The 27,439-nt window shown below is 50.8% G+C and overlaps 7 protein-coding genes and 1 non-coding gene across 8 annotated transcripts; 2 read left to right on the forward strand and 6 right to left on the reverse strand.

The window, feature by feature from the left end:
• Positions 1-1,431: 1,431 nt before the first annotated feature.
• Positions 1,432-3,134, reverse strand: AKAW2_80574A (MDR family MFS transporter; the record flags this gene model as incomplete). Its single annotated transcript, XM_041681609.1, has 2 exons — positions 1,432-2,688; positions 2,754-3,134. The coding sequence occupies 2 exons, from the start codon at positions 3,132-3,134 to the stop codon at positions 1,432-1,434; spliced, it is 1,638 nt and encodes a 545-aa protein (XP_041548535.1).
• Positions 3,135-3,834: 700 nt separating this feature from the next.
• AKAW2_80575A (uncharacterized protein) lies at positions 3,835-5,109 on the reverse strand (the record flags this gene model as incomplete). The annotated part of the gene is made up of 3 exons (XM_041681610.1): positions 3,835-4,647; positions 4,732-4,788; positions 4,852-5,109. 3 exons carry the CDS (start codon positions 5,107-5,109, stop codon positions 3,835-3,837), a joined length of 1,128 nt encoding a protein of 375 aa, XP_041548536.1.
• A 611-nt stretch (positions 5,110-5,720) lies between these two features.
• Positions 5,721-6,803, forward strand: AKAW2_80576S (zinc-binding alcohol dehydrogenase family protein; the record flags this gene model as incomplete). Its single annotated transcript, XM_041681612.1, has 1 exon — positions 5,721-6,803. One exon carries the CDS (start codon positions 5,721-5,723, stop codon positions 6,801-6,803), a length of 1,083 nt encoding a protein of 360 aa, XP_041548537.1.
• Positions 6,804-7,696: 893 nt separating this feature from the next.
• AKAW2_80577A (EthD domain-containing protein) lies at positions 7,697-8,287 on the reverse strand (the record flags this gene model as incomplete). The annotated part of the gene is made up of 2 exons (XM_041681613.1): positions 7,697-8,035; positions 8,132-8,287. 2 exons carry the CDS (start codon positions 8,285-8,287, stop codon positions 7,697-7,699), a joined length of 495 nt encoding a protein of 164 aa, XP_041548538.1.
• Positions 8,288-9,309: 1,022 nt separating this feature from the next.
• AKAW2_80578S (putative hybrid PKS-NRPS biosynthetic cluster) lies at positions 9,310-21,324 on the forward strand (the record flags this gene model as incomplete). The annotated part of the gene is made up of 6 exons (XM_041681614.1): positions 9,310-10,238; positions 10,291-10,666; positions 10,717-11,361; positions 11,423-12,975; positions 13,032-16,104; positions 16,165-21,324. The coding sequence occupies 6 exons, from the start codon at positions 9,310-9,312 to the stop codon at positions 21,322-21,324; spliced, it is 11,736 nt and encodes a 3,911-aa protein (XP_041548539.1).
• A 434-nt stretch (positions 21,325-21,758) lies between these two features.
• AKAW2_t80018A lies at positions 21,759-21,830 on the reverse strand. Its single transcript has one exon. It is a non-coding gene; the product is annotated as a tRNA-Glu (tRNA).
• Positions 21,831-22,140: 310 nt separating this feature from the next.
• AKAW2_80579A (uncharacterized protein) lies at positions 22,141-23,103 on the reverse strand (the record flags this gene model as incomplete). Its single annotated transcript, XM_041681615.1, has 1 exon — positions 22,141-23,103. One exon carries the CDS (start codon positions 23,101-23,103, stop codon positions 22,141-22,143), a length of 963 nt encoding a protein of 320 aa, XP_041548540.1.
• Positions 23,104-24,238: 1,135 nt separating this feature from the next.
• On the reverse strand, positions 24,239-26,294 carry AKAW2_80580A (uncharacterized protein; the record flags this gene model as incomplete). The annotated part of the gene is made up of 3 exons (XM_041681616.1): positions 24,239-25,037; positions 25,097-25,764; positions 25,818-26,294. 3 exons carry the CDS (start codon positions 26,292-26,294, stop codon positions 24,239-24,241), a joined length of 1,944 nt encoding a protein of 647 aa, XP_041548541.1.
• Between the last annotated feature and the right edge of the window lie 1,145 nt (positions 26,295-27,439).

The raw sequence follows: 27,439 nt of genomic DNA on the forward strand, positions 1-27,439 counted from the left end.
ACTAGATAAGGAATCAGCTATAAAATATAATAAATTAATTTAATAATAATAAAGATAATCTATATCCATGAGATAGACTAATTCTTAAAGAATTAATAATTTATTACAAAGAAATCAGTATCTTATAAATATTAGAGAAATGTAGGACCTCTATCAATAATCTCACAACTCCCATAATCCTTATAATACATCATTCCGATGCCCAAGACCCCGATAGCTAGGTTACTCTATCACAGAACAACTGACATTATCAAGAATATCAGAATAACTTACTGGGATATTTCTTACTATTCACTAATAAGTAGTATAAAAATAAAGAGTTAAGGGGGGCATATATTAATAAATAAGATTCGGATATTATTATATAATTCAATAGCTGGAGTTAATGATGTAATTAAATATGAAATTATCCTTCTTATGAATATTAGTATAATAATAAATATAAACTTGATTTTATTTATTTAACTATTTCTACTCAACATGCTAGGTCTATAAGGGGAAATTTAAAGTATAAAAAATAGTATAATCAAAAATTTAAGAAAATAGAGGGTGATTAGATATTTATATAAGAAATATGGAATCTTAAAATTTTTCTTAAGTAAAGAACATCCAGAATACCCACCATAAATAAAGATTAAAAGAAGAAATTTAATATTAATAATAACTTTAGTAAGTATAAATATATCAAGTTTAATAATAATATGTTAAATTTTCTCTTTGCAGATATTTAATAAAATATATTAGTAAGATAAATATTAAGCAGAATTACTGGGTGTAGAGTATTAGGGACCTAGGGTTCAGGTAGTTCAGCTATGCTTTAGATAAAGGAGGATGAACAGGATAAGGAGAAGATAGTACTAGTGTTATATTTAATAAATTATAAAAAACAGTTGAATACTAATATATCATAGAAGGGATTCGCTGATAATTATCTACCCAACTACTAACCTCCCGGCGTGTGGCTTAAGTACGGCTGAGCGGACGGGAAGCCCTGCTTTCCACACCCTATGGTCGTATGTACTAGCACAATATCATATTAGAATGATAAGTGACACCTGGGAAAACCGCAAGTAATGAGGAAAGCAGAGGATGGCCGAGTTTGATTGGTCTTGTTGGGTACCCTCCATGTCATTGAAGAGTAGGTAGCAATAGATGGATATGGAAGATGGGCAGGGTTGGCCACAGGGCAAGCAAATAATTCATTGTAGTCTCGTATCGCTTTGGGGTATCTGTCTTGTGCTCCAGGTGTCCGACTCTGAAGCGATGTGGTTCCGCCATGGTTAAGGGGGCCCATACTTCATTTCATCGGCCATATTTAGAAGGATTTTGCCTTTCGGGATAGAGGATTATATATATAGTATTATTTCGCATATCATCTATCAGTGTGGCTCTAATACATTATGGCCGTCATAGGATATAGCTACGACGTAACTACTTATTCGGCCCCTCTTCCACGACGCCTAAATCATCCTTCTCTTCCATCTGGTCTTTCTCCTTCAATCCAAATTCCGACTCCAGCGTCGTGCGCAACTCGACCTCCTTCTCCAACCAAGCAATGATGAAGCCCAACCCGGCAAAGACGACCGAGATCTGCCACACGCGCTGCATCGCCCCGGTATACGCCTCGATAATCGCCGGCTGCACATCCTTAGGGAACGTAGACACAAAGTCCCCGGATGCCTGCTCGTACGCTCCACTAGAGTTCAGTATAGCTGCAATACGTGAGTCCTTATCCAGTCCGGCAGCCGCTACACGCGAGGCGAACTGATTATTGAAGATCGCAGCGGGGATAGCGACTCCCCACACGGACCCCAAAGAGCGCAGAAAGGCCCAGGTGGCAGTGGAGGCGGCGACATCTGTCTCAGCTAGTTCAGCCTGAGCGGCAGGGAGAGTGGAAGTGATAACGAAACCGGATCCGATGCCTGCAAGGAGTTGAAAGCCGGTCCAAGCACCGGTGCTGGAGTTTTTGTCGAGGAGACTAAACAGGCCCATGCCAAGGGCCATAAAAACGAAGCCGGCGATTTGGATGGGCTTGTAGCGTCCGGTCTTCGTGAGGACTACGCCTGCGACAATGGCCGCAGGGACTGTGACGATGACGGTGGGGAGGAGTTGCACGCCGGAGCGGATGGGAGAGCTGCTCTTTACGCCTTGGAAGTAGACAGGCAGGAAGTAGATTGTCCAGTAAAGGAGCATGCCGTGGAGGAAAGTGAGAGTAAAGGCCGCCAGGGAGGTCCTATTGGCGAACAGGCGGAGTGGCATAGTGGGTTCGGGGCATAGCTTAGGGGTTGCTTGGATAGCCGGGAAAGCGACCAGAAGGCCGAGCAGGCCGAGGACTAATGGTACAACTACATGCCAGCTTGACCAGGAGTAGGTGGTACCTCCAAAGCTGAGTGCGATCAGGATGGCCACGACCGAAGCGATGAGCAGCCCGTTGCCAAGCCAGTCAATGCGCTTCAGCTTCTGGACCAGTGTGGTGTTCTTCTGATACTTCACCTGAAGGAAGAGAAGCATGAGGCCTATGGCCGCCCCTGCGATTGGCAGACTGATATAGAAAGACCAGCGCCAAGTGACATTCTCGGTGAAAGCGCCTCCGATAAACGGGCCAAGAGACGAGCCCACCGCGAAGACGACGAAGATGAGCGCCATGATCTGCCCCCGCTCGCGCAGCGGTACGAGGTCACAGACAACCTGCAGCGAATCAGAACAGGAGCAAAAAAAGCAAATAAGGGGAAGTCAAGCTTCAGGGATCGTACAATATCCACCAGCATGTTGACTCCTCCCAGGCCCACTCCCTGCACAGTTCGTCCGGCAATGAGCATGCCGGAGGATGAAGCGCCCCCGCTGATTCCACTCCCAAGGGCAAAAAAGGCGACGGCGGAAATCAGCGGCCATCGTCGGCCCCAGACATCGGCGAGTTGGCCATAGAGAGGCTGGAAGGCCGTGCTAGAGAGGAAGAAAGCATTGACAAACCAGATATACGACTCTCCGGCGTTCAGGTCCCGAGAAATGGTAGGAAGGGCCGTCGAGGTGACAGTGGACTCAACGGCCGTCAGTAGCGAGGTAACGGCGCAGCCCGCAATAATCAGCCAGAAGCGCCAGCCCCTCGAGGAGGAGGATGAGGGTTGTGCTTCCATGGCTGCGGGAGGATGAGGGAAGGAATGGGAGGCGCAGGCAAACTGTGAACCTTTAAAGCGCGCAGGAAGAAGAAGGCTGAGCCAGGATGAGTAGAGATGGGAGTTGAGGTTTCAGCTGAAAGGTTGAACGGGAAAGGGGCTCTGGGCTCCGTTTACTCGGTCCAGATTCTGCCTCGATGCGACGTGTGTATTATACCGTCTGGTATGCACTGGTACCATACAGGTTTTTTCAGAAGGAGCAAGTCTACCAGTCGATATTAAGGTGTTGGTCTGGAAAATGGTGCTAGCGACACTCGCAGGACGCTAACCCTACAGACCCTGGCTGATAGGTGGGGGTGCGCAGGGGATGCGCAGGATGACAACTTCTCAACGGGCCAATGGTCCGTCACTCGGCCTATTTACTAGCGTGGACTATGCAGTGAACAAAGAGAATCCTTGAACAATTACAAAAAAATCATCATGGATCACATTCCTTCGCTTTGTGAACTGTTGGAACATCTCACCTTCCTACTTCGGACTTCAGTACCATCGGCATTGCTCTTCCGGTCTAGTAGTTAGTAGTAGTTGGTAGAGTTATGATAGACCAATGGGAGTGCACTGAGAAAGATCAGAGACGGGCTATCGATAAGGCTAATTTATTTACATTTAGACACGGAGTCCATGAAAATGGAGAGCTCTGTCAAGCGAAATTGCACGATAATCATGGCTGATGCTTGTTCCTCCTGCCCTCCTCAAGCTCCAGCGATGGATCAGCAGAGTTCGTCCATGGGCCCGATTCCCCCTCATCCCAAGAACTGTTAGTCAGCTCAGTTACACTATCGAGGCGCTGCGCATGTCTTTGCCCTTTGCCTTGGGCAACCCGACCGTTCGTCGACATCATATACCCATGTGGTTTGAACGGACGGCGGGACTTAGATACCGTGGTTGATTTCTGGACCACGCGCAGCAACGGCGCTGATGCAGGGATACACGCTGTCACCACACCCCAGCAGAGCTGCACACTATTCCACATATAACTGTCCGTGTCATCCCAAGACAAATCTCCCCCGTTCTCTAGTTTCCATGAATAATAGAAACGCACCGCCGAGATGGCTGTCACGAACGCACCCAACGAAAACGTAAAGATCACCGCAGCCTTCTTGCGGCACGGCATCTGGAGATTCCAAAGAACAAATACCGGGACCAAGAGCATAACCACTTCGGAGAACAGATCGAGAAGTAGGGGAACGCCCAAATGCAAGCGCTGGGGCTCGCAGTGTCCGTGCAAGGGCTCCGGGGGTTCAAAGCCGAAGATCGGATATACGCGTAACCAGAACATTTGAGGTGGTACGCAGGCGCAAATAAACGCGACGGTAGATCCGACACCTAGCCCCGTGCAGAAGACAAAGAGGGCCCAGATGGTGTAGCGTAGGGATCTTATGATGGAGGTGAAGGCGCGCTGGTAGAAGAAGAGGATAGAAAGCTTGTTGAACATGAGGGCTGCGGCTTGCAACACGGTAACCACATAGCCCATCTATGTTTGAAGAGAACATTTAGTTACATGACTAGACATTCCACCTAGGACCACAGAGAGGGAGAGTATGTTTTCCAAACTCACCTCGAAAATGAACGCCGTTCTCTCGGGGGGATGGGGATCCTCCTTCATAACCCAGTACTGCATGAACTCGTCAGCCCTACTCTGCTCTGTTAGGCCATTTGGTTCTCAGGTATTGCTAACCTCATGGCGACCTAGTCCATTCTTCACAGCAGCAATGGTGCAACTGGACACTGCCAGGGCTAGTATGGATGCAAATATGATAAGGATACTATCTGGTGTGAAGAGGCGGCGGATGGTGGCCTGGGCCACGAGGCGGACCACAGTAGCCAGCACACAGAAGAACATGCTAATGATGCATGCTGCCAGAACCTCGGGTCCCCGATTCTCACGGGAATGGTTGCTCAGAAGCGCATCCATGGCGCTGGTATTGTTCGCCATACTGGTGGAAAGCAAGGCTCCTGTACAAAGTACCCGCCAAAGAATCCTTTGGAGAAAGAAACGTGGTTGTGAGAAACTTTGGGAAATAAAACGGCCTCTTTCGAGGTCCTTGATAGATTGCCTATCAGCCTTCTTTCCTTCCCCTCATCCCGCTTGAGTAAGACTGCGTCTTACATGCATGCTACTACATGGGGGCCACCGGCTCGCAACAGGTATGTACCTCTAAGAGAGAAGCAGGCGGCAAAGTCGTGTTGCGTGTGGCTGGCCTTCTGCCCCAAGAGCCGGCAGGTTTTGCCCATAACATGCAATATACCCGTGGGGGCTGAATGCGCCGCTTGAGAATGTGAGGGGTTGCCAGCAACTTCATTGCTTGATGACGTCGGGGAAGGCCCGGAGGGCCTCAGTGCTAGATAACTGCAATGTTGCAAAGTAATGTTCCATTCTTCACTAATGGAAGAAGGCCAGATGCATTGGACAGTCCTCTAGGGAAATTGGGAGGCGTGACAAGGACCCGTCAGGATTGCAGGAATACGCAGTAAAGTTGCAGTGTATATAATCCAGCCAAGTTCCGACACTATTGCTGCATCATTAGGTGCCAAAAGTTCACCATAATGCCCGCGATACCTACGACGCAGAGTGCATTGGTGGTGCAGGGGCCCAACTCCCTCCGATGTGTGACCGACACCCCTGTGCCGTCCCTCGCAGGGGACCAGATCCTGGTGCAGACTAGGGCCGTTGCACTCAACCCGTCTGATTGGAAGATGCTCGATGCAGCTGCGGCCACCCCGGGCGCAATTAGCGGCAGCGACTTTGCTGGAGTCATCGTTGCATGCGGAGAAGAAGTGCAGAACATGTCAATCGGCGAACGTGTCTGCGGCTTTGTCTTTGGGGCCAGTCCTACTAGTCCCAACAATGGTGCCTTTGCAGATTATATCGTCGCTCACCCGAGTCTCTGCTTTCGAGTGCCTCCGACCATGACTTTTGAAGAGGCTGCTTCTGTGGGTATGGGTCTGATGACTGTAGGACTACTCTTTCGTTCGCTTGGCTTGCAGACACAGATAAGCCTCAACCCTGATTCAACGAACACAAACAAGCCATTTGTCCTCGTATACGGAGGCTCAACAGCGACCGGCACTATAGCCATTCAGATGCTTCGAATCCATGGCTACCAGCCGATCACGACATGCTCACCACGGCATTTTCCGCTCGTAAAGCAGCGGGGGGCCACGGCAGCCTTTGACTACGCCTCACGCACTTGCAAGGAAGACATCCGTGCTTACACGAAGGGTACACTGGCGTTTGCTATGGACTGTATTGCCGACTCTCATGCCACAACGGTGTGCTACGGCGCTATTGGTGGGGATGGAGGCCGATATTGCGCATTAGACCGATACCCCCCTCGCCTGGAGGGTCGCCGGCAGGACATCCAACCAGAGTGGATTCACAGCGCCACTATTTTTGGGGAGGATGTCCAGCTAGCAGGGTCTTATCATCGCACTGCACGGCCCGAAGATCGCGAATTTGCTATTGAGTGGGCACGTCATTGCACCCACGTTTTGGCACGGGGGGACTTACAGACCCATCCACTGCAAGTGCAGAAAGGGGGTTTGCCGCGAATTGTTGGCGATTTGCCTTTGCTCCGGAGTAAGCAGATTTCGGGCCGCAAATTGGTCTATCCTGTGGGAGGCGCATAGGTGATACGGCGGTAAATACTCCGTAGAAACACACCAGGGCAGGAGTGGAAGTTCCGCCGAAGAATACGAGTGGTCAACAATGTCCGGCAATGTTTGTTGAGCACGTTTCTGTCTTGGCTGGCAAAGAAGGCGCAAAAGAGGATTTGTGGTTTGCTGTTGGACGACACGCGTGACTGATCAGGGCGTTTTGATTTGTGCCGTAATCTGTTCTTTTGAGATTATCACTTATGGTAACTGTTTGCTTGGTTTGTGACTGGTTAGTTGAAATTTAACAAGGATTCTGCAGAGAGAGATGGCGAATCATGCCCCGAGCTAGATGCTAGTGCTTACCTCTTTGGCGGCATCATCGAGCTAGGGCTGCAAGTTCTGGTGGCTTCGTAAGTCTAGGCTTTTGTTAATCACAGAGAACATGTCTTCAACGGGCAGTGATGGATCCACTTGCTCTTCTTCTTCCAATAACATTCCATCATCATCCCATAAAGTCTCCATTTGGATGCTGACTGACAGTTTGGCATTTAGAAGGGCCCAACTCCGCGTGGTTGAAAGGTATCTAAAACTCTCTAAATTAGCATGATGCATTGTGTCAGCGCTAAACCCAAAAGGGGAGCCCAATGAGTGCATTCTTATCACCAACAATGTTTCACTTAATTAGTACAGCAGAAGGCGATAGAAAGGGGATAACAAGGGGATAACATGCATAATAATTCCATTGAGTTATAGACAGGCACCACTTACTCCACACTGATGTATTTTCCGAGCAGGGTAAGCTGCAACCCCAGGTCCTCACTTTACGCAGTCTATGGCCCAGCTGGTCCCACAAATAGTACAAATCACACACGTATCTTATTGGTGGAGCTAACTAGGTATTTGATGCTATCTTCTCTATTTCCCTTTTAGATGCGGATGCCCTCGGGAGCCGAAGTGGGCTTGCTATCATGGCCAAGGCTAGTGAGCTCTTCAAATGTACCATAGTCGGCCTCGACCACCTTGCCATCCTCCACGAACACCTCCTCCCACCCCGCAGTCAACTTGGCGCGTGTCTGGTCACAGATCTCGTCCTCTCCAGCCACGAGGCTCTGGAAGTCTGGGTCTGTCACAATCGCCTGTGCTGTCTCCGCATTCGGCACGTACACACACACCATGATGTCGTGATCTTCGATCTCCCAGCCTGGACGTACGGCCCAAGGGATCTTCTCAGTGATAAGCCTCTTGCTGGCGCTTGGAGTGTGGTACTGCTCGAAAATCCCTTGGTCAGCATATCTGCCTCAATACACATTTTTGGAAAGAGGACCCCGGCGGGGGCTTGGCAAGTTGATAGTATAACAAACCTGGCACACTTTGATGGCGCCATGGCGAGCCTGTACGATGGCTGCTTTAGGGGCATGCGACTTGCTGGCGTATTCGTGGAATTCTTTCTCAGAGATTCCTTCCTTCTTGTAGCGGAAGGAGGTCAACTTGAGGACCATTTGCTTCTTGGGTGCCATGATGACGAGGGAAGAAGTAGAGTAATAAAGTGGTTCAGTTAAGGAGAATTGAATGTAATGGAACAGTAAGAAGTGTTGTTGATGTTCAATGTCTAAGTGAAGTTGTCGTGAGGGCGCATTCGCAACGCTATATATATTTCTGCCATCTGGTTCACAGCCCCCAAAACAAAGGATAGGGTAGTATCATCCCACCTGAGGGGTTATCTTCCGTGAAGCCACCACTTGGCTTGAAGCATCCATGATCGGACATGCCAATGTACCCATTTGGAGATTTTGGGGCCAATTCCAGATATGAGCTCCGTGTTGCCTAACCACTGCGTTCACAGCAACGTCGGGGACCTGGTGAGGAACATCAGAGAAATTCCCGATCTCCTCGTGTTGATCATCGTCACAACTAAAGTCTTACCTATGTCAGTGCTAAAATCTTATCTACAGTAGTCTCATCGGTCTCACTGCCTAGATGGTCGAGTTACAGGGTGGGGCTGCATGCCAATACTACGCTCCTTTCAACTTCTATGTGTATCCGAGGAGGCGTAACGGTCCGGAGGGAGGAAAGATGGACATGGTCATAACAGGTACGAAACATGACAGAATAGGGGCTGTATATTGTTAGTATGATTGGTCTGGACTCAATATTCGTCTCAGTGGGTCATTATCTCACTCAGTATACTGCCTCAATCGCCCTGTACTAGCCGCCTGTACGGAGCCCTTGGAGCTATCTCTCCGAATCAGGCTATTAGGGAGATTAGCCTCGTCGATAATATCAAATTACACTGCCTACCAATATCGGCGGACAAGTCGGAATATCCCTTGTTGGGAGAGGCTCCGTAGATTATCACAGGCGAGCTACGTTTGGCTCCGGAGTCCGTCAAAACTACAAGGGTAGAATGGGTTCCCCTCACGTCCCCCGCTTACAGTCTTTAGAGGTGCAAGGGGCTTGGAGTTGTTTAGCCTGCGCGTTATTGTACATTGTCTTTTTTGCTGGTTCCCGGTGATTGATTGACTTTGCAACTGGGGACATTATGGCACCGGAAAGAGAGCCTATTGCCATTATTGGGAGCGCATCGCGCTTTCCTGGCAACGCTACCAACCCACAGAAGCTCTGGGAACTTCTTATACATCCCAGAGATGTGGGAAAGGTGATCCCCGGGGACCGATTCTCCGTGGATGGATTCTGGAACGTGGACGGGTCCCATCATGGCACATCTAATGTCACAAAATCCTACTTCATCGAGGATGATACCCGTCGTTTTGATGCGAACTTCTTCAATATCAATCCCAGAGAAGCGGCAGCCATCGATCCCCAGCATCGAGTACTGCTCGAAGTCACCTATGAGGCTCTAGAGAGTGCAGGTCTCTCGATTGACATCCTCCGAGGGACTCCCACAGGGGTTTACGTGGGCCTTATGTGTGCCGATTATCTCGACGTCCAGTTAAGGGATCCGGAGGCCCTCGCGCAGTATCATGCCACAGGTACAGCACGCAGCATTCTGTCCAATCGGGTGTCTTACTTCTACGACTGGAAAGGGCCCTCGGTAACTGTCGACACCGCGTGTTCTTCTAGTCTCGTGGCTGTCCACCAAGCAGTGCAAGCCCTGCGCCAAGGAGAGTGCTCCACGGCTATGGCAGCGGGTGTTAATCTTATTTTTGGTCCCGAGATGTACATTGCGGAGTCGAATCTACGCATGCTGTCGCCAACAGGCAAGTCCCGCATGTGGGATTCCAGTGCCGATGGATATGCTCGCGGTGAAGGTGTCGGAGTAGTGATCCTCAAGAGGCTCGGAGATGCCCTCCGCGACGGGGATCCCATTGAATCTGTGATCCGGGAAACGGCAGTGAATTCAGATGGACGCACGAACGGACTCACCATGCCATCCTCGGCCAGTCAGGCGGATTTGATCCGTCAGACCTACCGACGTGCTGGACTCGACCCTACCAAAGCATCTGATCGGTATGTCACACTCTCATCATTTGTCTCCCATTTGCTGAGATGACCTGTCCAGGTGCCAGTACTTTGAGGCTCACGGAACGGGGACGCCCGTCGGCGACCCCCTTGAAGCCGAGGCCATCCATTCGGCGTTCTTCCCTGAATCCAATGATGGCTGTCAGGTGCAAGAGAGCCAGCTATATGTGGGGTCCATTAAGACAGTTGTCGGTCATACAGAGGGGGCAGCTGGAATTGCAGGCTTGCTCAAAGCATCCTTGGCCCTGCAGCATGGGATCATCCCACCGAACCTACATTTCAAGCGGCTAAACCCCAACATTGTACCCTTCTATGACGGCCTTCATGTCCCCACCAAACCGATTCCATGGCCACCGGCGCAGGTTCGCCGTGCTTCAGTCAACAGCTTCGGTTTTGGGGGCACCAATGCACACTGCGTAAGCCACCATGTCTCTTCCAATGATCTGGTTGCTAACGGCAATGACAGATCCTCGAACATTATGCACCTTCCGTTCATGGAGGAGCAAAAGAAGGCACCGAAAAACCAATGAATGAGCCGGCGGTTGAAAGCCCGCTGATTAGCTTGCCATTCTCCGCCTCATCCCAATCGTCCTTGGCCCGCTTAATACAGCAATATGCTGGCTTCATCGCCACCCACCCCTCGGTCGATATGCAAGCAGTATCCTTGGCGCTACAGAAACGCTCGAATCTCCCTTTCAAGCACTATGTCACTGGTCTTTCCCACAACTCAATCTTACAGCAGTTACAAGACCCTCAGTGGAAGCCCGGGCCTTCCGGTCGAGGTGCTGAGGCCCACAATTCCGCGATCCTCGGAGTCTTTACGGGTCAGGGGGCGCAATGGCCCACCATGGGTCGTGAGCTGCTGCTTCGGCCCGGTCCGTTCACGGCGACCATTGATCGCCTCGATGATATACTCCAGCAGCTGCCAGACCCTCCTACATGGTCTCTACGGCAAGAGATCCTCGCCGATCCGGACACATCTAGGTGTCAGCAGTCAACGTATGCCCAGCCACTGACTACCGCTGTTCAAGTAGCCTTGGTCGACCTGCTCTACAGTGTTGGCATTCGCTTCTCTGTGGTGGTTGGACATAGCAGTGGTGAGATAGGTGCCGTAAGTTGGTCCATTGCCATCGTGACAATCCTAGATCTAAACTAACTTAACCGCCTTGTAGGCCTACGCAGCAGGCTGCATCACGGCGGAAGCTGCTATCACAGTAGCCTACTATCGCGGCCTCTACTCACCGCGTGCAGACCCCGGGGAGGGCGGGCCTAAGCGGTCAATGATGGCCGTGGGGATGGGATTTAATGAAGCCACCCGCTTCTGCACCCAACCCGAGTATGCTGGGAAGATCTTTCCGGCTGCGAGCAACGCGCCCTCCTCGACCACGCTGGCGGGAGACTTGTTCACTTTGGAATTTGCCAGAGACGAGTTGACCCGCCAACAGAAGTTCGCTCGCATACTTCGGGTCGATAAGGCCTACCATTCGCCTTTCATGGAGCCGTGTGCAGAGCCTTACATGCAAGCTCTCCAGGCGCGCAACTTTGCATACCGCACCTCTGGCCCGTCTTGTACCTGGATATCCTCTGTCCATGGCTTCGAAATGGATTGCAGCTCGGATTGCGTGAACGACAGCTACTGGCTGAAGAATCTTCTTCAACCGGTCCTGTTTTCGGATGCTCTATCACAGGCCATCCGGGACCATGGTCCCTTTAATTGCGCGATTGAGGTTGGCCCTCATCCAGCGTTGGCAGGTCCAACCGGGCAGACCTTCAAGGCGCTCCAGCAGAACGTACCTGCCTACCAAGGTGCGCTGACTCGTGGAGAAAATGATGTTCTTCGTCTGAGTAAGTGTCTTGGTGAGGTATGGAAGCTCTGCGGTCCATCCTCTGTCGATCTCCGGGTATTCCAGAGTCTCATCAATGGAGAAGACGGCACCCTACCAGCGATGCTCCCCAAGGTCCTTCCAAGCTATCCGTGGGACCACGAGCGACCGTACTGGCGGGAGTCGCGCGCTTCGAAAGAATATCGCACCCGGGCACCTTCTCATGAGCTGCTTGGCGTCTGCGTGGAGCAATCTGAGCAATTATGGCGGTGGCGAAATATCCTGCATCCGCGGGAGATCCCATGGCTGCAAGGCCACGAATTCCAAGGTGAGATGCTATTCCCAGCTGCAGGATATTGCATAATGGCGATGGAAGCGGCTTTGCGCTTCTCCTACCCACGGCCTGTACGTCTCCTGGCGCTGCGTGATCTGGATATCCGTCGCGGGATCAGCATAGATGGAAGCGCCGACGGCATAGAGCTCCGTTGCCACCTCGGCCCTAATTCCACACGAGAGCCAAAGGACTCGTCAGCCTTGGAAATTGTTAATCTCAACTTCACCTGCATCGCTGGTCACGTCGATGGCTCCGATGTATTGACAACTAGGTTCACCACCCGCGTCCGACTAGAAATGGGAAGTCCTGACCTCACTGTTCTGCCCAGAAAGCAGCAGCAGTCTCCGGGAAACTCCCCTGTAGACATCGAACGATTTTATGGGTCCATGTCCCGGCTGGGCTTGAATTATACTGGGCCGTTTCATTCTTTGCTAGCCAGCGAGCGGAGGCTGTTCCACGCGTCGGCAACGGTGGCCCACGTGCCATCTTCTTCCTCCTTCATGCACCCGGGCGTCTTGGATACATGCTTTCAAACCCTTTTCGTAGCCTTTGCATCTCCGGATGATGAGTATGTCCTACCAAACCTACGTTACTTTCCTATTGCACTTACTTACACACTTGCAGGAGCCTTCGGACACCTCATCTGCCAAGGGAGATCCAATCTATACGATTCAACCCAGCAGTCATCGCCCACGCGGATCATCCTAGGGGCTCTCCGTTCCAGGTCGAATCTTATGTCACAAAGGCTACGCCTCCCACTCGGAAAATCCCGTCAGACATGGTGGGTGACATTGATGTCTATACAACAGCCGGTGATTGTGTAATGCAAATTGAGTCGCTGCGGTGTGTTGCGCTAGCAGTCACTACTGAGAAGGACGACCGTGCTATGTTTCACCGCACTCACTGGGAGATTGACATCGATGCAGGAATGGTCGTCTCCTTCGATAAGCCAAACACGGAGTACTCAACGATCCTGGAGCGATATGAGGCGGTCGCCCGTCAGGCTATTGATGGCACACCCCCGGCTATTGGCGACATAGTCTCTCCGGAACTGCAGTTGATTCAAAAAGCCATATCTCTTCATTTTGCACCTCCTAGTGAGGTCCCCGGGGCCCATGCGGCCTTCAAAGCGGCGCAGAACCGGTACTGGAAGACAAGCGCCGGGGCCCAGCGAATGCAAGAGTATGTCGTGCGCACTGTGAAGCAGGTGACGCACAAGTATCCTCGCATGCGAATCCTCTTATTCCTCGGCGGAAATGATGATGTATCTGTTGCACGAGGCATACTGGACGCTATCAATGGTAACTGCACGTCTCTCATACTCACCGACTCGTCTTCAGAAACATTGAAGAGTGCAAAAGAGCGCCTTAAGCCTTACGGTGATGCCGTGCAAGTGGAAACTCTGGACTTGGGTACGTCACCACCTGAGATTTTATACGATATGGTTATTGTCCAAATTGGCGTGTTGGGTGAGGGGGCTGCTTCGATTCCCCTAGGATATTGCCGTCGCGTCTTGAAGACCGGTGGCTTTCTGCTATTCGGTTCTATCACAGGGCGTGGCAACTTCGCTGGTTGTCTCCAAGGGCGCCTCGTGGACGACCACAGTGTCAATTCTGAACCAGAACGTATTTGGGAAGCGCTGCTTCAGCAGTCCGGATTTTCCGGCTTGGATAGTGTTGCCTATGACACCGGAAACCCGCGGTTACACTGCCACTCCCTAATTCTGTCTCGGGCCATGGATGCCTCCTTACAGTCTCTCCAGCACCCGCTTGCTTATCCGGACCAAACAAACGAAGCCGTAGATAAGGACCACGTCCTCATCATTGGAGGCCACATTGGCATTGGGAGCCGAGGATTGCAAGCACTTCGAAGCCATTTGTCCAAGTGGAATCGGGGATTCACCAACGTCGCCTCTCTTGAGGATCTTGGCAGTTACAAATCCCAGAAAATCCCTAGCCACGTTCTATGCCTGACCGACGTCGATGCTCCCCTTTTCCAAAACCTCAGTGCTGAAAAATTTGCGGCGCTCCAGATGCTCTTTCAGGATACTCACAATGTATACTGGGTGACGCGAGGATTCAAACAAGGTGATCCTTATAGTGCCATGACCGTTGGTCTGGGGCGAGTCGTGCAAACAGAATTGCAGGGTCTGAATCTGGGCTTCCTTGACATTGACGCGGTGGATGAAAATGGAATCACCCAGATTGCAACTCGGTTTGCCCAGTTTGTTAATCATGGCCAACACAGTCATGCTATCAGCGCTGAAACTAGCCTATGGTGCCAGGAGCGGGAGGTCTCCCTTGAGAATGGCCTGCCCTACATCCCCCGCGTGAAGCATGCCCAAGACATGAATGCTCGGTTTAATTCAGCCTTCCGGGCGATCGAACAACCTTTGGGGCTTGATGCATCATTGGCAAAGCAGTCCGATACTGCTTCAGAGCTGGAGGTTGTGTCCAGTGTTATTGCGCGTTCCGCCCATGCTCTTAAGCTCACCAATGAAGTCGACGCATATCTCTGTCTCGTTAATATCAAGTGTACAGAGGGCGATCGTCTGGGATTAATTATCTCCTCGTCAGCTGAAGAGAAAGTCGTGGTATGCAAACGAGACGACATTCTTGACATTGGTCCCCGTCAAGACCACAGAATCAGTGCCCCTGAGATTTTGAGCATTCTGGTAGCATTGCACATATCTGAGCGCGTTCAGGCATCTCTTTGCTATTCCACTACACTTGTCTTTACAAATGATCCATGGCTACTAAGAGTCCTCGCCATGTCCAGGGAGTCCGATCAACGGGCACTCCTACTGGCCACGTCCGATGAGGGAGCCATGGAATGGGATAAGTCGATCATATATGTGCATTCACATACACCAACACGGAAACTCATGTCTATGGTGCCACAAAGCGTGAGCAAATTCATCAACCTAGACACCGAGTTCCAACCTTTGCATGACCGTCTCCTCGCCGCGATCCCAAAGACATGTGCTACCCACTCCGCCAATGATTATCTCTCAGAGCGAGCGTCAATTGGCCATGTTCTCTCACCATCTCAGTCATCTAGAGATGTGCTGGACATGCTCTGGACCCAGTGGCTGATATCTTCGGCAGCCTTGCAGGGTATCATGCAGCCCGACACCGTCGTTCCTCATAGTCACTCAGCCTGCGCTGTCAAGTCTTACACTCCCCAAGAGAACCCCCTTGTGACCGTCCATCGCCTAGATCCCAGCACAATCCTCCGCCGTGACGCAACATATCTCCTAGTCGGAATGACCGGAGAACTAGGCCAATCTCTCTGTCGGTGGCTAGTAGCCAACGGGGCAAAACATCTAGTCATCGCGAGCCGGTCCGTGAAGCCCGTGCCGTGGCATGAAGAACTACAACAATCATCTGGCTGCCAATTGATGACTTTACCTTTAGATGTTTGCGATATGCAGGCTCTGCGCATTGCACATCAAACCATTTTGCAATCCATGCCGCCGATTGCCGGCGTGGTGAACGGGGCCATGGTCCTGGCTGATGCAATATTTGTCAACATGGCGTATGAAGACTTCATTCGCGTACTGGAACCCAAAGTTAGGGGAAGCAGGAACTTGGACGAATTATTCTCCGGGAACGAGCTCGATTTCTTCATTATGCTGTCTTCCACGGCATCCCTTATTGGGAATGCCGGGCAGAGTAATTATTCTGCTGCTAATATGGTGAGTGAATATTCCTTTACAGGACTTCCTCTTGTTTCCACTTCATCTAACACACTACAGTATATGAAAGCACTCGCTGAACAGCGCCGCAAGCGCGGCCTTGCAGGATCCTGCTTCGACATCGGCATGATCCTTGGCGTCGGTGTAGTCTCGCGCGAGCGAGTTTACGAGGAGCCACTGCGCAAGGCAGGACTAATGCCCATTGCCGAGCCCGATTTCCATTGCATGTTCACCGAAGCCATGTGGTTGGGTCGGCCCGACATGTCTACCAATTCCTCCTCTTGCTTTTCCACCGGGCTCCATGTTCCCCCGGGCCCAGTGCGGCCTGCATGGTACCATGATCCCCGGTTCTCACATTTTCAAGTTCCCGAAGAGGACGCCAGCCGGAGTGCAGGCGCTGTAAAAGATGCTGCGGTGACCCTCGGGCAACAGCTCCGGTATACCTCTGAATTAACACGTGCAGAGGACCTTATTCAGGAGGCTTTCGTTGTGAGACTACAAGGTTTACTCCAGCTTACAGGACCGATCGAGGATGTGGCGCGTGCCCTTTCAGAGCTTGGGATAGACTCACTGCTCGCTATCGAAATTAAGACTTGGTTCTTCCAAGAGCTGGGATTCCAAATTTCTGTGATGAAGATCCTCAATGGCATCTCTGTCCGTGGTGTATGTCGTGAGGCAGCCGAGCACGTCTTCAGGGCTAAAGCAGCGGAGAGTGATGAGGGGGCTTCAACTGTGGAAAGTGTGAAGGTTCTGAAAACACTAGAGACTCCAACTCCTCGGCTGCAAGAGGATGAAGCGACTGAAACGATCTCAACGGTCGCCCGCACGCAGGAAACCCCTTTCAGTGACACATCGTCGCAGACAAGCCACGCCGTTGAGACCCCTACTTCTTCCCAAATTTTGCCAGTGGCTGGCCTGTCTACTCCGACTATGGCGGCAATGTCCACTGAGCAGGAAAAGATCTGGTTCATGTTGCAATCCGTGGATGATCCGGCCATGTACAACTGTACAATCCAGTATGAGCTTCATGGCCCACTGGACCGGGTCCGCTTTCAAGCAGCAGTCACCGAGGTCGCGCAGAGGCACGAGTCGCTGCGAACCGCCTATGTTACTGATCCCCACGATCAAGTTCCCCGGCGCGTGATTTTGGGCCAGCCTCAGATTACATGGAGGGAGGTCGGTATGAAGAGTGATGACAAGGACGTGATCGCAACAGAGTTCGAAGCCCTGCAAACCAGAGCGTTCGACCTCGCTAAGGGCCAAACCATGGCAATCACTATCCTCAGCCACGGATCTGCACGCCATTCCATCATCTTTGGCTATCACCATCTTATAATGGACGGTGTGAGCTGGCAAATGGTGTTGCGCGAGTTTGCTGCCGCCTACAAGGACCGTCAGAGTCTGTCGCCAGTGGTCGCTCAATACAGCGCGTTCTGCAACCAGAAGGGTTCGACCAGCGAAGCTACTACACCCGCATGGAATGAAGGGCCATCTTCAACAGATACAGACGGTCAATTGCCCGACGATCTACCCTTATTCCCATTTGCTCGAACAGGATTCCGCACCCGCACGCGCACGAGCTATGAGACCATCCGCGTCAGCTCGTACCTAGGCACAGAGGACGCGAGTCGAGTGCGCTCCATCAGTTCCCGCACCGGTGCCACTTCCTTCCACATCCACCTAGCTGCCATTCAGCTCCTCCTTCAACAGACCCTCGAGGTAGACCGATTCTGTCTCGGAATCGCCCACGCTAATCGCAATGATCCGCGCTTTGAACGGGTCGTTGGGTTGATGGTTGAGGTCGTGCCGCTGATGTTCGAACCACAACAGGCGCAAGGGTTCAAAGACCTGGTCAAGGATACCCGGTCTCGCGTGCTGGGAGCATTGAGCCAGGCTCATGGTAGTGCAAAATCATCCCGTCCCTTTGATATTGTCGTCAACTACATTGCCGGTGTCACGCACGACATCATGTTCGATGAGGCGGTGTTGAAGTACTCGACATCCGAGGATGCTCGTCAGCCGCATGACTTGGTCATCACCGTCCGGGATAACCCTGACGGCACGACGGTCATTACCTTCGGCGCTCTCGAGTACCTGTACCACGCGCATGATGTTCAGCTCCTGTTGGACCTCTATGTGCGACTACTAAGCTCCGTGTCCCTGAACTCGGACCTCAAATTAGAGCAGTACCGATGCTTGGAGCCGTTGTGTCTGAAGGCCCCGAGTCAGCCGCCCACCAGCCAGGCAAAGTTGAGCGCCATCCAGAAAGAGTCTGATCGGCTTACCCAGTGGATTGCCAGAATCGAAGCAACTTATCCGGATACAGTCGCACTGAAGGATGCTAACGGGAGAGAGCTCACCTACGCCGTAATGGAGAGCAGAGTGCGCTCCATTATGGACATTCTCCTCGCAGTCGGAGTTCAACCTCGAGCATTCGTGGTGGTGGCGTGCGGGCCGTCCGTCGACACCGTCTGCGCCTTGTTGGCTATCTGGCGGCTTGGGGCAGTCTATGTTCCTGCAGACCTCGAGCATGGTGTAGAGCGGCTGTCCCTCATCCTGAAAGACTGCAGTCCCGCGGCTCTAGTGTGCCGCTCAAAAGCGGGAGTGGAGCATTTCATGGCCGATCAGGGGCCCCAAGTCGTGGAACTCAAGATGCATTTGCCGCCTCCATCTCCTGCCACGCTGGACTACGATCGATCTACCGGGCAGGACCCGGCCATCTTGATCTATACTAGCGGAACAACCGGGGTGCCCAAGGGAGTCTTGCTCAGCCATGATAATTTACTGTGCCATTTTGCAGCAGTGCAACAGGTATTCCCCGTTGATCAACCGGTAGTCTTGCAGCAGAGCTCGCACAACTTCGATGCATCCTTGTTCCAGATCTGCGTTAGTCTGCTACACGGAGGCACCCTAGTCATGACCAGCAATCGTCAGGATCCGATAGAGCTTGCCGAGTGGATGGTACGTGAGAAGGTCAGTCTTACTCTTGGCGTCACATCCGAGTATGCCCTGTGGCTTGGTGAAGCTGCCTCCGTGCTCAGAAAGTGCACATCTTGGCAGTATGCCCTATGTGGTGGGGAGAAAATGAGTTCTGGCACACTTCAAGGCTTCTCGGGACTCAATGTCGCCGGTCTGAGACTTATAAACGCGTATGGCCCTTGCGAGGCCTCTGTCGCCTGCACGATGGGAGAGATTGACTACAAGAGAAATAATCTCCATGACAGTCACGATCCAATCCCAGTTGGGCAACCGCTGCCAACTTATGCGATCCACATCCTAGACGATCAATTGCAGCCGGTAGCCGCTGGATGGCCAGGCGAGATTTGCATTAGCGGGGGCTCCGTGTCATCATCTGGTTATTGGAATCGTGAAGACGAGACTTCTGCCCGTTTCCGCGTCTTCAACGGCATCCGAATCTATCGGACTGGGGATTACGGCCGCATTCTGCCGAACGGTAACCTAGAGTACCGCGGGCGACTGAAAGGGGACTCCCAAATCAAGTTGCGAGGAATGCGATTGGAACTTGAGGAAATTTCCAGTGTGCTTGTCCAGACGTCCCAGGGTGTTTTACGAGAGGCTGCAGTTATCGTCAAGGGCCACCCTGAGCCATACCTCGTAGCATTTGTGGTCTTCTCCACCTCCGGCTCTCCGGCGAATGTTGGCTCTTTCCTCGATGCATTGCGTAGTGGCCTTCCACTTCCCACATACGCCAAACCCACGGCGATCACCCCTATCGACCGCATCCCGCTGACCACCAGCGGCAAGGTTGATCGTACAGCCCTGGCTAGACTCGAGATCCATCAACACCAAAGCGTATCGTCTACGTCCGGAGCGCTAAACATTATTGAGATGAAATTGAAAGAGTTATGGCAGGAACTTCTCCCAGCGACGGGGCTTTCAATCACACCGCAGTCGAACTTCTTCGACCTGGGAGGCAACTCGCTGCAGATCCTAAGGCTGCATGGACGTATTCGAGCAATCACGAAGGTCAGCGTACCCGTGGTGCATCTCTTCCAATGCTCAACCCTGAGTGAGATGGCCCAGTTGATTGGAGCGGCCACAAGCGCGCACCGAGCATCATCCCCGCCTCTACCAGCACCAGCAGCTTCCATCCTCATCGACTGGGAGGCCGAAACCGCCGTTCCCAGCTTCTTCAACAACCTGATCACCATCTCAGATCCTCACACACAACTACCATTCAACCCACCCCGAGAGGTCATCCTCACCGGCGCAACAGGCTTCTACGGCACTGCTTTCCTTGACCACCTCCTCTCAATACCCTCCATAACCCGCATCCACTGCCTCGCTATCCGCCACAACGCAGACGGATCCCCCCGACAGCTTGAGCACCTTATATCCCCCAAGGTCCATCTCTACAGCGGCAACCTCTCTCATCCGACCCTCAACCTCACAGAAGCCGAAATCGCTCACCTCGCCTCCACTGCCGACTGCATCATCCACAACGGCGCCGACGTATCATTTGTGAAGCCGTACTCGGCGCTGCGTGCTCCCAACGTGGACTCCACGAAATTCCTTTTCAATCTCGCCATTTCCCGCGGCATCCCCTTCCACTATATCTCCACTGCTAGCGTGACATCCTTATCTGGGAAGGACGAGTTCCTTGAGTCCTCGGTAGCCAGTTATCCCCCACCCATGGACGGATCACCTAGCGGACATACGGTGGGCTACACGGCTAGTAAATGGGCCAGCGAGGTATTTCTTGAGAAGGCTAGTACAGTATACACCGATGTGCCGGTGTGTATTTATCGTCCTACTGCTATTACTGGAGAAGGCGACATGGCCATGGCAGCGACGAGTGGCGGTGTTATTGAATCTGTGTTAGATCTGAGTCGGCGGATGAGAGCTATCCCTGAGACTTGGTCCTGGAGGGGTTATATTGATTTGATTGGGGTGAAGAAAGCGGCTGAGATGGTGGTGAGGAGGGTTGTTGGTGGTGATGAGGCTTGTGCGGGTGGAGTACGATATTCGCATGTTTGTGGGGAGAAGCGGTTCAAAGCGAGTGATTTGAGGATGTTCTTGGAGAAGGAGGAGGGCAGTGAATTTCAGCAGGTGGAATGGAAGGAGTGGTTGATTATGGCAGCTGAGTATGGGATTGATGATGGCGTTGCTGCTTATTTGGAGGGATTGCGGGGGGAGAGTGGGAGTTCTGCGGAGTTGTTTTTTTTGCCGTTATTGGGGGGTGGATTGAGTGGTTGTTAGGGGTTTGCCTTGTAGCAGTCATTATTCTCCATCTATTATTATACTTTTTCTAGTACAATATTGATCCACATTGCATCAGCTTCGATATCATTTGTATACTCTAGCTCATAATTTTTTGATAATAATATTGGTCCTCCTATGGTTGCGTGGTTTGAGTTCTCGTTATAAATGGTTTTAGTTCGTTATATATAGTAACGGCGCCCTAACAATCATTACCATTTAAGTGCCAAGATGAGATCAAGTCTGACCCAACGTAGCGTGACTAGTAGTTTATAGTGTAGCGTGGAACTGTCGAGCATAATAACAAGAGCAAAAAAAGACAAAATGGGGATTGTCATTATAGTTGAAGAAAAGATAATTATTTTGAACAGGAATTTCCATTGTGGAAATTAGTGTTGTTGTTTACTGCAGAAAAAGAAAAACAAAAAAAGAAACTCCGATGCGGGGAATCGAACCCCGAGCTGCCGTGTGAAAGACGGCGATGTTAGCCGTTACACCACATCGGACTTGTTATGTGGGTCAAGCGATCAAGAAGCATTATATTCTAGGATTACTAAATGATGTAAGCAACAACTTCGCTTTGGGGAGGGAAAACAACCAATAAATGTCGATTTTATTCTTTACCATTGGATGTATTCCTTATTCTTCAGATTCTTCACCAAAGAAATCTGTTTGTATGTAGTACGTTTGGTTTGCCAATGCTGAGCAGAGGCATAACTGGTGTATTGTGATGATGCTGAGATGCGAATTTTTAGGAGACACCAGGTCTTGGGAGTGATAAGCCAGACTAGAACGCCAAATATGAGATATTTGGCACTACCAACCCCATAATGACCCGCCATCATACTCATTATGCTCTCTCATCTTGAGAGTTACCTCCCACGTCCTGCCACGCTTATCTTTCAAGTTCCATTGCGCGTTGGTAAGGCCCTGCGACTGAGCCGAGTCAATCAATTTCCTGACCAGACGTCCCTGATTCTTTTGGGAGTACAAGAAGTCAAAATCTCCCCTGCTCGACGCTCGCTCGGCGGCACGTTTGAATGTATTCTCCACTTCCTGTGCAAGGTGGGCCGACGAATTATAGATGACCCTCATTGTCTCTGACACTTGCATCGCGAACGAATTTGCTACTGCCTCGAGCCCTTCCATCCCTCCTGATATCCGCTCGAGTAGATCGGCCCTTTCGAGATGGATGGATTCTGAGCTGTCGAATTCTGTGAGAGGCATTGCGGCGTTGCTCTCCAAGCGGAGGACATGATCAAGCTCAGTGGTGATGAATATGTCAAAGGCTTCATCGTCATAGGTACCGTCGTCCGCGTGATTGGTGATGTCAACTGTGCGGAAGAAAGCATGGGCAATAGGGACCATAATATGGCTTCTATCCTGCGCAGGAAGATTGTATAGGTAATTGGTCTCAAATCCTTCATTTGCAAATACTGTGGAACCCACGGTACCGGGGATAATCTTTACGGATCTGCCGACGACATTGTTAAGACCATGGAGGTTCAAGCAGCCGTTCATGTTCTCGATGACTCCGAGGATGGATCCAGTACAGTCGTCATTCTCGTACACTATAACTGAATGTTGGTCGTCGTAGATATTGTCAACCTTCACTAGTATTGACTTTGCATCAATAGTATTGAGTTTGCTGCATGCAGTAGCTCCTGCAAGCCGATGGAATCCAGTTTCAGCTTCTGTGCAGCGATTGCCTGTGTACTCAGTTAGACGGTACCCGATAGTTGTAGCAACGAGGACCGAGAGAACCAGCAAATGAAGCATGTTGACGCAACGACCGGGAGAAGACAAGAGTGATGAATTAAGCATGGATGTGTAGGACATTCTGGGAACAGTCCCTTTCTCACGGACACTAACTTGAAGGTTGTGACCCGTCAACGCTGAATTTATGTATGACATCGCCCAGTTAATTTATACCTCCGTGCCTGACGGTCGTGGAGTCCCGCCTTACAAACTTCCCCTAAAACTTAGTGCCAAATGCACTTGCGGGATGTTCCGTTCTTCCAGCAGAGGAAATGATATTCCTCGGTGTTCTCGAAGTCTCAACCTTATTGAGGCGGTCCTACCCGAATACTTCTCTCAGTTCTTACTCACAATAAGCCTCGCTCGGCATATCTTGCCTGTCCTTGTTCAAGTGAGCGTTCACATCTCAAGGATTACTTGCCGACAAAGACTAGTGCATGTTCCAGATTAAGTGAAGTGGTATCAGCCGAAATCAAGAGAGCGTTCCAACTGGTACTGCCGCTTTAAAGTAAGTTGCAGAACCAAGAATCTGCAAGGTTTAGAGATCAAGGAAGAACTGGCGTTGCCGGGATTCCAGAAGCGGAAGGACCGAGACCAGCCCTCGAAGGGTAACAGTGTCCAACTGCCCGACCGCAATTACTTCACTTGGAACAGGGGAATACAAGAATCATGATTGTTTCACCTAGAACTACTCTGATGCTGTGTAGCCCAAGGTAACCTTTGGGAATCGCAATGTCTCTGGTTGATAGTTAGTAGGGTATTCCTAAGACTCCTGTAAGCGGGTACTTTTGGTTCTTGTGCTGTCAAGCAGGTCGGATATGGTTGCCATGGGACTTTTGGATTGCTTCTGCCCTAATATCCCTCGTCCCAAAAATGTCATTTTACCTGTAGTATATTCTTCATATCGTGCATGTCATCCTGGATTCTATGGCAGGTACATCATTGCGAGTTGTGTTACTAGTATTTAGGATATTTGCATGAGCTCGTACATTCTGTGTTACTACCAATTTTGACTGAGACCTAGCTGAACCATTATTGACTCCAGACCCTTAAAAAGCCCACCGTGGTCCTATAACATTACTTTCTCAAATGACGCCACAAGTATAACATCGAACCAGACCCATCCGAGATCATCCTGCCTACCGGCATTGGCATCTTACAAACCCTCCCCCCATGCGAATGGATTGGTGTAATAATGCCCGATATAGTTGTTGAGCATGTCCCAACCCGCAAAAGCCAAAGCGCCCGTAGAAGGAGTCATGCGCGCCTCATCACGAACCCAGTTTGCGAGGCCTTCCCGCGCCCAGAGAGTGTAGAAAGCATGCAATAGACCGTCAACTATTATTGCACGGGCAGAGATGTAACCCAGCATTACAATGGCTTGGGACTCGATGGGAAGGCGAAGCGACAATTGATAATGCAGAACACTAACCAGGTAAGTCCATTGCTGGGAGGGTGAAAACCGACCATGATCGTGAAAGACGAATCGATCGATGAGTGTTTCCTGATGAGAGCTGCGCAGTTTCGAGATAATGAACCTGAGAAGCACTGTTGCTATCCCATCTTTGTCTGTATGGTGGGTTGATATGGGCTTGCTGGCTTTATTAAAGCTCGCCGCTATGGAGGAGCCTGAAGAAGCAAGAAGTTTCTCCAGGAGGGAGCGATCGGATACGCTGAGGTAGCGGGAATTTGGGTCCGAGCTTGTGGGACGCACTGCTATTTCTCTATCAAAGGCGGTTTTGGCGTCTGGGTAATCTGTAAATGAGGTATAGAACCGTGGAGTCAAGGTCTCGATTTTCAGGACGGGTCTAGGGTGGGATGTGGGAGGAATAGGAGAGTTGAACGTAAGGCGATCGAAGTTTATCGATCTTTGGGGGATGTACTCAATGCACAATGGGAATCTACAATGAGCTGCGAGTTGAGAAAGGTATTCTCGAAAGAATAATTCCAAAGATCTGCCACATGTGGCAGAAGTTAGAAACATATACGCAAAACAGAGGGAGATTTGGCTGACCTCTCAACATCGGTTTCCTTTCGTGGATTCGTCCCAGGGTGGACCTCAGGTCTCTGTAGATATTTCAGATTGCCACGAAAGCGGACCCGCAAAGCTTCTTTGACAATGCGAGGCGCAGATAACGCTCCAACATGCGTCCAACGAGCAATGAAACGAGCAATATCCCAACCACTGGCCTCCAAGGGGTCGACGGGAGCACCCCAAGATGCGAGACGACTTGTGACTTTCACCTGCCCATCTGGGTTGTTGGAGCTCAAGGTGGACTGGAGGTATGGCCCTCTGAGAATGTCCACAGTCTTTGCAAGCATGTATCCTCCAACCTTTTCGAAAGGAGAACCAAAGATTACTTTATCCCAATACCCTTTGTAGTATTTTCTCTTCGAAGCAGGGGAGAGAGAGCAGAGAGATACCGACTCGCCGGTCCCCTTGGCCGAAGCTATAATCGTCGATGGAGGATGTGGCGTCTCATCAACAGGCATGCCGTCTTCAGTCAAGCGGAAAAAAATGTTCCTCTTCTCGTAAAAAGAGTTGTTGATCTCCATAATCATTGCAGTTAACTCGCGCGTTGGTGAATAGAGGTACCAGTAACTGATTGCACTTTTCTGCCACCATAAAAATCGCGGGACGCTGATCATGTAAGCGTATGGGAATTCCTGAGGGTTCTCGCCCTGACAAAGTTAGTTTGAGATTCAGAAAAGTGAAGAAAGGACTCAAATCTTACTAGATTATGCAGGAAGATATGCAACTTCTCTTCAAGCGTTCGGTCACCGCTCCCAGGTTCAAGATAGTAAGCCGGGTCGATGGTAAACCAGCATTTCTCCAGAAAGCTCTCCGACGTGGGCTGATTGTCAATAGAGATGAGATTTCCAATTCGACCGCGAAATCCCACTGGAATACCTATCATGAAATAGTCATACCAGTAGTTGTATCGTTCAGTTGCAGGAAACCTGCGTGCATGAGACAGCTTGGCTGGAAACAAAAGAGGCCTGCCTAGGAAATCTGGTCTCACATGAGGGTTGTGCACAATCAAGTGCTGTCTCCATAAGGCGGCAATAACTAGTCTAACCAATATGAAGAGAATGCTAGACACCGCGAGGAAGATTAACAAGCCTAAGATCTCTCGCAATCCAGCGTCTGTCATCTTCAACATCAGATGCGCTGCAACGAACACCAAGTACACAAAATCCTTGAAAAGCATGATGCCAGAAAAGATACCGACGAGATGATGATGTTGAAAAGATCGTGATAGTCACAAGGGTCCTGATGCTAACTTGGTATAAACGCCGGATGTACTTAAACCCCTCCCCTCAAAGCCACCTGTAGATCACGAAGCCGTAGCCCGCCTCCTGACTTCCAGAAACATCAATATGCATGCAATGTCCCAAAAGGAAAGTTGGAAGTTTTGCTATCGGGTATATTACTGCCTCGCAGCTGGCATGTGCATGTCATTCGGCTGGCAGAAGGGCGAAATAGTACCGCTACTGGGCAGTCTGAATGATTCGACTCATCCCATTTGCTACTAGGGTATGACAGCTGCATTCACCTAACAAGGAACGTACGCACGTCGGCAACTCCGAAAGTGCGGATGGGTAAGCAATTTGAACATTCATGGATGCAAATAGATGTATCTCCGAGGAGGTTGGATAGTTCAGTATGGTCAGAAATACCATCCCTCTCCGTTGGAAAGGGCCGCAAAACATCACGTTCCCATCACGAAGTGGAGCGACCAGTAAATGTGAGCAGCTGGAGTCATTGTACTCATATCAAAAACTAAGGCCAGTAGAGATGTCCAAAATGGTGAGGGAGATATTCTACCTCGTACAGATTTGGGCTGTTTGCGAATCTCGACTAGCTCATGTTAACCACAGTTCCTTACGCAGAACCTTGCGTGTTGATGCAGTATTACTTCACGGTTATTTCACAAGAGATCCATGAAAGCAACTAAACATTACGGATGACGAAAGGCACGTACTACGGACATATCTCGAATGTCCAGAGTAACTGGCATAAGATAGGAAATATGAAACATGTAGGGTGTCGGGCAACGCACACAGCGTAAACGGCATGCATCATGCAGTCCACTGATTCAGGACACAGTATTGACAGGCGTGGTGATATAGACTGAAACAAAGCCCTGTCAAAACACGCGGATTCATAAAAGGAAAGTCCATGCGAATCGGCCCTATGCAGTCAACATCTGGGCTCCGCGGAGGATGAAAGCCCCGACACGACGGCATAGTATCCGAGTATGTACTTCGGTATTTGCCGAAGACGAAAACCCTTAGTGCGAGCTGAGTCGAAAAGAATAGAGTATGATTTGCGGTTCGAGTCATACACAGAGTG

The sequence above is a fragment of the Aspergillus luchuensis genome, chromosome 8 (assembly GCF_016861625.1).
Source record: "Aspergillus luchuensis IFO 4308 DNA, chromosome 8, nearly complete sequence".
Taxonomy (NCBI): Eukaryota; Fungi; Ascomycota; class Eurotiomycetes; order Eurotiales; family Aspergillaceae; genus Aspergillus; species Aspergillus luchuensis.